Genomic DNA, 10,863 nt, shown 5'->3' with positions numbered 1-10,863 from the left:
TAGGAATCCTTCACAGTTCCTCGCACCGCCATTAAGGCATTTTTCTGTACTCCAAGCCTTATTATATGTCAGAGTTAACCCATAGCTTGTATGCATATCTTCCATTATTTTCTTAGGCATGTGGTCATGGTGATGGTCCATGTACTTACGTTTGATGCACTCCCCAATTACTTATGATGGTGTTTGTCTCACATCCTCTCGCCTCGTCAAAATTGAGCATGTGTGTTCGTTTACAAAATTTTGAATCTCAGACATCTCCGAGAATTTTCCTTTTTAGCACGCAATTTTCATTTGCAGTTCTCAGTCAGACATTTCACAAATCAAAGATCTTTTGTTGACATTTCCACTTTGAGGATAAAAGGATTAGACATCGCATGTCTATGTAACCTCAATTATATTTCTTTTTTGTTATAAAAAAGCGTACCCACTTCCAATCATTTTTCAATGGTTAATTGAGCAGGTGTTTCAATCTCGAGTGGTTCATATGAGAAGTGTTTGGTTCTCTCAGTATAGCTGAATGTTTTCATAGTATGGGAAGTGTTTGGTTCCCAGGGTGAATGACCTATTCTTGTACTAGCACACTATCTCAGACGCAAACATTGGACTTGTACTCCTTCTATATGGTTTAACAATATGTCATTTTGACTTGGGAAGACATCTTGCTGCTCATATACAACTTACTGCTCACATATGTCATTTTGACTTGGGAAGACATCTTGCTGCTCAAATATGTCATTTTCCTGGTCAAATATCGAGAATATATCACGATTACATTCTGGAATCACATTTCTTGGTATTTTTCTTTCTTGAGTTGAAGGTAGTGTCTTCTCTACTAAAGAGACACACAGTGGAGTGCGATGATGGGGGTAGTGAAGTCGAAATTTCTTTTAAATACAACGCCACATCTCTATCTCGCTTGATTGTTGCAGGAGGAGCATTCATTATAACCATATTATACTTTATTTTGAACACTAAATTATATATTAATTTGTCCACACCAATAGCATCATAGACAATGTCAGCTAATTTGTCATATGTAGCATTTTGGGGTAGATTCACACCATGACATGAACTTGAGATAAAAGAACTAACACCACCATCATCAATTTTCCATTCTCCATCAAAAAGGAGAAAAACCCTCACAAACATATTGTCATTTGTAATTGATAAAAATTCACAGAAGTGAGTAAAGTTTGTGACACCATCATCAATTATATACTGGCAGTTTGAATTTGTGCCATCAATTGCATTTTTCGTAGACGAAACTGAATTTTACGCAGACAGAAAATGCATTTTCGCTTGCGCAAAATGCATTTTAGCTTGCGCTAAATGCCAGCTATAACAATCAATAAACTGTTTTCAGCTATAATAATATCAATATGAAACTTACACATCGGCGGGTAGGGGTGGCCAAACCTACGGATCGGATACGATCCGGTATTTCGGATCGGATATCCGCTTTTAATTTTTTCAAAAATTGCGATCCGTATCCGATCCGATATCCGACCACTATCCGATCCGAAAATACCGGATCGGATCGGATCGGTCAGTCGGATACCCGCTGATCCGATTTTTTTTTCATGTTTTAATTTTTTTCATATGTTAGAAAATTGAAATTGTTCTATTAAGGATTTTAATTTTGAATAATGACGATTTGAGAACATATCTAAAGGGAAATGGGAAGAAAAACAAATGAAAGAGACATATTTTTGTTTGGGTTTGTAAAGGAAAATGGGAGAAAACATAAGAAAGAGAGAGATTTTGTATTTTTGTTTGGGTTTGTAAAGAAAAGAAAGGAAGAGATAGATTTTTGTTTAGTTTGTAATTGTTTAATAATATTTTTATTTGGGTTTGTAAAAAGAAACATGAAAAAAAATATAGGAAGAGAGAGATTTTTGGTTGGGTTTGTATTTAATTAATTATATTTTTGTTTGGGTTTGTTTATTTAATAACTTTTAAAAATGACCGGATCGGCTTCGGATATCCGAAATCTTTTTTGCCCGATCCGTATCCGATCCGGAAATCCGGTAAAAATATCGGATCGGATCGATATCCGAATCCGATCCATCGGATACGGATTTTTTCGGATCGGATCGGCCGTATCAACGGATCGGATCTTTCGGATCGGATTTTTTGGCCACCCCTATCGGCGGGGGCTAGAGTGCAGGGGTGGTTCAGTTCGTGGAGGGATAGCAGAAGTCGGGAAGAGGGGAAGCAGAAGAAGTAGACATCTCGGCGACATTTGCTTGGACGACGTTGCCGGGGGCCTCGTTGCGCTGAGGGAGAATGAAGGTGGTTTGTACGTTGGGAATCGTGGCCGTAGAGAATGAAGGAAGAGAATTGGAAATTATTTTTGCCATGGTATTTTAAGACAAAATATTAGTTTTGCAAAGATTACTTATATATTTTGAAATAATTGTCAAATTTCCTATGAACTTAGAGCCATGATAACTTTTCATTTCTTAGAACATGACTTTTTCATGACATAATTGACATCATTGTGAAATTTCAATGTTTTCATGTAGGTCAAGATTTATTTACATTACTTTTCTATTTTTTCTTTAGAAATTTGTTTTTTTCTCCTTTCACTTCTCTTCTCACATTCTATTTATGTTTTTATTCTAAACATTTACAAAAAAAAACTCTAATTTAAATAAATATATATATATATATATTTGATGTCATGTCTGCTTCACAGTTTGACTGTTTCTGCAACTAGAATTTCAAAACCCTGGTGCCAAGTTTCAATTTTTATTTATATATAATTTAGTCAGTTGGATTAATCAGATAATAAATGAAGGTCAATGGTTGAGCTTTACCATTGAAAAGCATTTCAAACCCCCAATTCGAACAAGAAGAAGAAGAAGAAGAAACAGCAACAATGGCGACGAGTGTTTCTATTTCATACTTCAATACTTATCCATGCACTCATTCCACCACCAACCGCGTCTTCCTTCCTGCTAACATTCGCTCTTCCTCTTTCTACAGTCCCACCTCTTTCACCAATCTTCCAATTTCCCTTCTTTGGAACGGACATTTTCGCCCACGGAAACCTCGATGCTCGATCGCCGAAGATTCTTCCATTTCCTCTTCCAATTTCGGTGCCCAACTCAGTGATAACGGTCAATCGGTGCTGGACTGTGTTATCGTCGGTGGAGGAATCAGTGGTCTTTGCATTGCCCAAGCTCTCGCGACCAAGCACGCTGGAACCGCTCCAAATTTTCTGTTAACAGAGGCAAATGCACGAGTTGGGGGGAATATTATTACAGTGGAGAAAGATGGGTTTATGTGGGAAGAAGGTCCTAACAGTTTTCAGCCTTCTGATTCTATGTTAACCATGGTGGTGAGTGTGTTTTTTTACGCTTTTCATATTGGGTTGACATTTTTGTTGCTGAATTCCTGCTTCACTTTTGTTTATTGTATAGTTGAATCTAATATTTTGTAGGTGGATAGCGGCTTGAAAGACGATTTAGTGTTGGGGGATCCTAATGCTCCACGATTTGTGTTCTGGGATGGTAAACTAAAACCAGTTCCATCAAAACCAACTGATCTTCCTTTGTTTGATTTGATGAGTTTTGGTGGGAAACTTCGGGCTGGCTTTGGTGCTCTTGGCTTTCGACCTAGTCCTCCTGTTTGTACTTGTTCCCTCTCCCTACTGCCTCCAACTTTCATTTGTTACTTAAGAAAATTACAATAATAATAATGGTTACACTTTGAAGACTCATGATCTCAATAAGAAAATAATCAATCCTTTCAGAATAACATTCTGATAAAAAATAATGTTTAAAGCGATCAACAGAACCAAAATATAGTGTGCTTGTGCATCAATCAGTTATGGTTTGAGCGGTAAAACATTCATTTAAGCTAACAACTAAAACTAATACAAGTATTTTGAATTTGGCAATTAGTATGGATCTTTTCATCGTTTACTTATGCCAAATGAAAAAGCTACTTTCCTTTCATTTAGTCCTTTATATATGATTTAGTCACTCTTGATTAATATATAAGAAATAGTTGTATATAACTTTAAGTTTTCAACTACTGATGCTAATCATCTAAACATGCAGTAATTTTGATCATGAATGTATTGGCTTCTTGGTTGAAGAAGTTTGGTTTCTGTTTAGAGATTTATCAACTTGCTAGCATGGCTGTTGTTAATTCTTAGTCCCGGTTTGAATATTTTCATTACTATTGATATCAATCTTGATCCAAGTTTGAAAATTTTCACCTCAAACCACCAGAATTGACATGTTTTATCTGAGTTGGACGTTTGGCAAGCTTATATTTTGAGAATGTTGACAGGATCACGAGGAATCTGTTGAAGAGTTTGTTCGTCGCAACCTTGGTGATGAAGTTTTTGAACGCTTGATAGAACCATTTTGTTCTGGTAATCAAACTGTTAGCAGAGTGTATGTTTAATTCACTCTCCTAGTGTTTTATTTTGGAGAAAATAACAGTCATTTCATTAAAAAGAAGAACAAGAGAAAAAAAGAAATTAAGGACATGTCCTTAACTTCACAGTTCAAACATAAAGAAAAAAAACGTTCAACACATTTCATGTCTAACATTAAAAAACAACACATGTGTTATGGACTGGCTTGTACCACATCATCTCTTTGTGTGTTATATGAAGTGCATGGAACAAATCTTGTTGTCAAACATTGTTCTATCAACACAGGCGTTGCCTTTGTTTCAAAATGTATTGTGACGTAGAAAATAAATATTTTATGACAATTGACTGAAAAATTGAATAGGGAAATGATCAGATCCTTTATGCTATGTTATTGCTTCTACTGTTGATTTTGGAGGAATCATATGAAATGCCAGGCTTGTTTGCTAAGTTCCATGATACATGATTGATTCACTTAATATTACCCTTTGATTTTTCTGGTGCAAGTCCCAATTTGATGTTTTATTTAGCCCGATATTTTCATGTTTTCCATCCATCTCTTTTCTGAACAGGGTTGTCGAAAATCTTGTATTATCCTACATAATGATAGGTTTCTTTGGGCTTATAAACCGTGTTGGCTTATAAGCCACTTCTTCCACAAATTTTAAGCAATCACGATTTTTGTTTTATGAGAATTAGGATTGACTCATTGACATATATGCTCATTTGCAAAAATAATATTAGCATTGGAAGCTAAACGGAAACACTACAAGAGGAGGTAAATGAACAAGTAGATTGTGAGGAAGGAGTTTGAGGTGCATATATATTTGTGGGATAGTTTATTACAGGCTTTTTTCCACTCTCCCTTCTTTTCTTTCCATTTCCTATTTCTTTTGCTCATTATTTGCATTGCAGTCACAATTTGTGACTCTTTAAATACAAACTTTAACTTAAACTAAAAGTAATTGCATTCACCACGAGTCTATCTAAACAACTTCAACATTCACTGAGTTATGTTTTATAAGCCACTGCCAAAAAAGGTGTCCAAACGACCAATAAATATTTGAAACAAGTTGATGCTTGCCTAACTAAATTATTGCTTTATGCAGGTGTGTATGCAGGGGACCCCTCAAAACTGAGTATGAAAGCAGCATTTGGAAAAGTATGGAAGCTAGAGCAGAATGGTGGTAGTATAATTGGTGGCGTCTTTAATACAATCCAGAAGAAAAGCAATGCTCCAAAGATTCCTCGAGACACGTACTACATCTACCCTTTTCCCACTATATGAAGATAATCACTACTTTTCTTACCAAAGCTATACTGCAGGCGTCTACCCAAAATAAAGGGGCAAACAGTTGGATCCTTCAGAAAAGGGTTATCAATGTTGCCCAATGCAATATTCAAAAGGTATCTCATGTTATATTATTAACAGTAATCCTGAAACAGGGAATAAATGTTCGATTTACAAATATAAATAGAGAAGAACCAAAGAGGTGTAAACTTTGTAGGATTGGTGAAAAGGCTGGAGGATCAGTTCTATAGAAAAGCCATTGTTTCTGAAAATGATTGCTAGCTTATGTAATTAAGGCTCTTAAAATGTCCAACACTTAAGAACAATTGGTCTTCATCAAAAGAAAAATGAAGGACATTGCCTAAAATGACTAACTGCCAGAAGAAGGGATAAACAGCTGACTCCCATCTAGAAACAAAATTAATGGACCATTCTTGAGAATGTTTGCTGAGCTGTAATTCTGATCAACATTTTGCTATTAATTTACTAAATACCTTTTGTTTTCAGATCTGCTGTGATCTTATTGTTTTTATGTATATAAATATTTCAGGTTGAATGACAAAGTCAAACTGTCTTGGAAGCTTTCTAGCATCGTTAAGTTGAATAATCACAAGTACAGTTTGACATATGAAACACCTGAAGGATCGGTGTCTCTCCTGAGCAGAAGTGTTGTGATGGCAGTACCATCTTATGTTGCCAGCAATTTGATTCAACCTCTTTCAGTATGTTATATCTTGTAGTGCTGTGTGTTTCTGCTGTGTAGATATGATATACTAATTTCAGATGAATATGATGATATTAAAAAAGAGAAAGAAAGTATAGATGATGGGATAAACTCATTACTAAAAGAATCCCATAGCTGAGAAAGCTCAACTCATTCCTTAAATGCTGAAATTCAATGATGCGTAGGCATTTATATATAGAGATTCTAACTTAATCACTAGATGAAGTCTCCAATAAGATAACGAGCTTATTTGGAAACTAGTATTTTCTCGCAATCACGATCTATAAGATCACCGGGATTATTATTATTATTGTTTGGCATAAGATTTTTTCTTGATGATCTTGATTATAATTTGATTTTTGTTGTTTTGTTGGGCATACAAATTATTTTTTACATCGATCCAGATTAAACTGTAATTTTTTGTTTAATTTGGATTAGAGATTTTTTTTTCTGGATAATGATCAGATTATTTTTAGGATCATTTTGATTTTTCTGCCAACATAACAATTTTATTTTTCCGGATCATGATCAACATGATTAAAGTTAGATAACAAATCACCCAACATCTAACCTAATAACCGTCTCCTAAAAAGGTAAATTCTATAAATATGAAAATGACAAGGTTTTGTAGTCAATAAGATACTAAAAATATGAACATTTTGGTAATGCGTGTTTTGCAACCACATCATCTAGTTTCAGTTTATTAATATTTCTGACTTAGAAAGCTTCTAATCAAGGTCTGCTTTTTATTAAATTGTTTCCTGGTTAATCATTTTTGAGGAATCAAGGCACTAACCAGCCATTTCTTTTTGAACTATGAGAGTTATTAGCATCCTGAACAATGTCTTGCAGCTAATAAAATTTGGAAGGTTTAAGTATGAATACTGTCAAATTTGTTATGTTATCCAGAGAGCACATTATACTAATTTCGTTCCAGGACTTACTAATTAATCTATCACATCCTGGTATGCTTATTGGTATCGGACCAGCAATTAGAGTAACGGGACATCTGGTTAACCCTTTTTTCTTATCCACATGTTTACTTCTTCCCTCTAGATAAAAAACTTTGAGCCTATTATGATGTAACACTAGAGCTAAGACCGAATGTTGATATAAATGACTGTTTATGTTAATGTAAGATCAAAATCAGTAGTTGAAGCGATCATCAGCTTCCAATTAGGGCCAATTGCTGAATACATGCATAAAATGTCTGTTTGTGAAATCTGTGCACCAATGAGAAGGCATACGAAAACTGCTTAGTTACTCAATTTAGTGTTTCTTTTCTCATGCTTGACAATTATGTAATCATAGACCTAGAAGATGTTACTGTGAACAGTGATACCTACCTCTTATAAATTGAAAAAAATCAAACCTCAAGCAGTTTTGAGATGTTAAAGTTGATCTAATGAAGAAGAAAGAGAATAAGAAAAGTTGGAATATGTTTAATGCAAAAACCTCTTTAGAGTGGTTGAGATGTTGTATTTTACTAAGTTAAACCTTTACATCTCTTGTTCAAAGGCTGCTGCAGCAGATGCACTATCAAAGTTCTATTATCCACCAGTTGCTGCGGTGTCAATTTCGTACCCAAAGGAGGCAATTCGTACTGAATGTTTGATAGATGGTGAACTCAAGGGCTTTGGTCAGTTGCATCCTCGGAGCCAAGGGGTTGAAACCTTAGGTATGGCTTCTAAAAATTTACTGAGTGGAAGAAATGATTTTCTAACTGTTATGATACATGACCTAGTAAATCACACTAATGCAGGCTCTCTTACAATACAACACAATCAAACATGAATATTATACTATGAGAATTTCAGAACATGTTGACTTGAGATATTTAACTCATTAAGTAGTGATTAATATGCACAGTTGCATCTTAGAGTGGAGATCGATGTTTAATTCAAAAGCCTCATCATGATTCTTTACAAACTTGACCCGAAGCTTCTTGCTATAGAAGCAACACCCAAAATTTCCCATGTTTCACTCGACATAATTGCAAATCCCCTTTCTATCCTACGCTTCTTACATATGAATGTGGTTTTACTTCTTGGCCCACACATCTACACTCTTTCAGCCCTTCATGCACTCTCACCTCCTCTCTCAGTACCCTTTCATACTCACATTGTTCTTAGTTCTCCATACTAGATTTATTTGCCACAATGAAAGACCGTGACTCGATTTGGGAACTCCATGTTAAGATCCTACATTTTATCAAAGCTATTTGTTACAACTTAAGGGCTTCTTCCACTGTCTCCACAAATGACTGACGTAGCCGTTGGTGATAGTCTAGTTAGTTTATTTGTCCATAGTTGGTTTTCACAAGCCAAAATGGTTGCATTTTGTTCCCGAGGGCATCACCATGGTTGTATTCTTCTTAAAAGTGAGGACTCTCCCATCACTGTATCTCCCTGGTTTTTGACATGGTATCAGAATTTTTAAGTTGGTTTCCTACCACATTTTCCCGTGGTTAACATAACCATGGATGGAGAGCTTCATTGTCTTTTTTTTTAAAGTTAGATTTTCTCATTGATTAGTCATATCTACAATTGTTAAGTTCAAACCATTACGAAACAAGCTTAACATCGTTTATCACAAGTAAATCAAATAGTAATAAGACATAAAAGACTTGAGATAAACACAAGAGACAACATAAAGGTTATTCCTCCAAGTCTAGATTCTCGCATGAGATCAGATAAACCTGGAGCTGTGCTTAGTAGCCTCGAGCCTTGCTCCTTTTGTTCGTCGACCTTCATAGTTGATGTCACTTTGAAGTCTTTGCAACTCTTTCTCATATTTCGATTGAGCGACTTTTGCTTCCAATTTCTCTATGTACTGATCACGCTCTTCAATAATCCTTTAAACCAAACTAATGGTATCCTCATCATCATCTCTACCAAATGTGAAGACGAGGGTCTCACCGAAATGAGTTTCCCTTCGCTGTGCATGTGGTTTTCCTACTCAATTCTCAAAGTTTTGTTGTCTTTGGGAGTTTCCTCTTGGCAGTTCATTACTTCTCCGCCACAAACCTCTTGCTTGTGTGCGATTTTTAAAAGCTCAATGGACAGAGTCATACATGTATGCATCATAAGGAAGTTGATTAGAGTCACAGATTTGTAACTATTGATGTATATCCTGTTTTTGGTAGTTGGGGTTTAAGATGATTTTGGCCTTGCAGGAACCATATACAGCTCATCACTCTTCCCTAACAGAGCACCACCAGGAAGGATTCTGCTCTTGAACTACATTGGAGGGGCCACAAATCCTGGAATTTTGTCCAAGGTAAAATAATCACTCTTTTCAGATTCTATTTGGGACCAGAAGGAAAGAAAATATGTTTTGGGACAGATTTTGATTTATGGGGTATCTAACATATGTTAGTATCAAGAGGTATGGAAAAACAATACAAGGTTTTTTCATTGGCCCGTTCTTAAGCTTTCTTTAGAGTGCATTTGATAGAACTGGAAAATTACGTGTTGAATACCGAATTTTAAGTACAAAATGAGTTAAGTCTCAAATGAAAATATCTAAATTTTAAGTAGATGACATGTAAGTTGATTGCATAAAATCTAGAACTAATGTGGATAAGAGATATTTTACCCTTACAGTTACCTAGTTAAGTTTATAACTTAACAAATCAAGCCCGATTTTTAGTTTAATTTGAACTGAATCTAGTTAATTGTGTGATTTTAAACAATAATTATCAAATGAACTTAATTAAAAAAAAGCACTTAATTATTTATATTAAGTGATAAACTGTGACACCGCCATAATAAAATAAAAATGTTGAATATCTAGTTTATATTTTGCAGCCTTGTTTCCGGACTTTCTTTTGCTCTACATTACATGTCACAAACAGCACTCTTTTATTTCTTCTGCAAATAAGATATTAAATATGTTTGTGTTGCAGACGGAAAGCCAACTAGTGGAATCTGTTGACCGTGATCTGAGAAAGATTTTGATAAATCCTAATGCGAAAGAACCTCTGGTTTTGGGTGTCCGAGTATGGCCAAAAGCCATACCTCAGTTCTTAGTTGGGCATGTTGATATCTTGGAAGCTGCAAAAGCTGCTTTAAATAACCATGATCTGAAAGGTGTATTCCTTGGAGGGAATTATGTATCTGGTGTGGCTTTAGGCCGCTGTGTTGAAGATTCTTACGAAATTGCAGCCCAAGTTTCTCAGTTTTTGTCTGCTGTATCAGTAAGCTAGAAACGATAATCAAGTTTATGGGTAAATTTGTTTATTTCATTGACTGTTTTTGCATCAGTTTTGATTATAGAGTCTTTTTGATTCAGGCTTTGTTGTTGTTTTCTTTCCTTTAGCTTTATGAAATTCACATTCATATCATTTGGATGAAATGATAATTTTCAGTTATGCTTACTTATTTTTCTAGGGTAAGATTGTAGTAATGTTATGTTTGACTATTTTTGCTTCAATTTTAATTTAATAGATGTTTGAAC

General features: G+C 35.1%; 1 protein-coding gene across 1 annotated transcript; it reads left to right on the top strand.

Moving 5' to 3' along the window:
- The first annotated feature begins 2,787 nt into the window (after positions 1–2,787).
- LOC124937987 (protoporphyrinogen oxidase 1, chloroplastic) lies at positions 2,788–10,783 on the top strand. The gene is made up of 9 exons (XM_047478334.1): positions 2,788–3,343; positions 3,446–3,631; positions 4,303–4,387; positions 5,500–5,647; positions 5,717–5,797; positions 6,232–6,403; positions 7,924–8,083; positions 9,581–9,684; positions 10,313–10,783. The coding sequence occupies exons 1-9, from the start codon at positions 2,882–2,884 to the stop codon at positions 10,610–10,612; spliced, it is 1,698 nt and encodes a 565-aa protein (XP_047334290.1). The 5' UTR covers positions 2,788–2,881; the 3' UTR covers positions 10,613–10,783.
- Positions 10,784–10,863: the final 80 nt, after the last annotated feature.

This window comes from Impatiens glandulifera, chromosome 5 (assembly GCF_907164915.1).
Source record: "Impatiens glandulifera chromosome 5, dImpGla2.1, whole genome shotgun sequence".
Taxonomy (NCBI): domain Eukaryota; kingdom Viridiplantae; phylum Streptophyta; class Magnoliopsida; order Ericales; family Balsaminaceae; genus Impatiens; species Impatiens glandulifera.
Note: the sequence above shows the minus strand (reverse complement) of the source record. Positions and strands in the feature narration are given on the sequence as shown.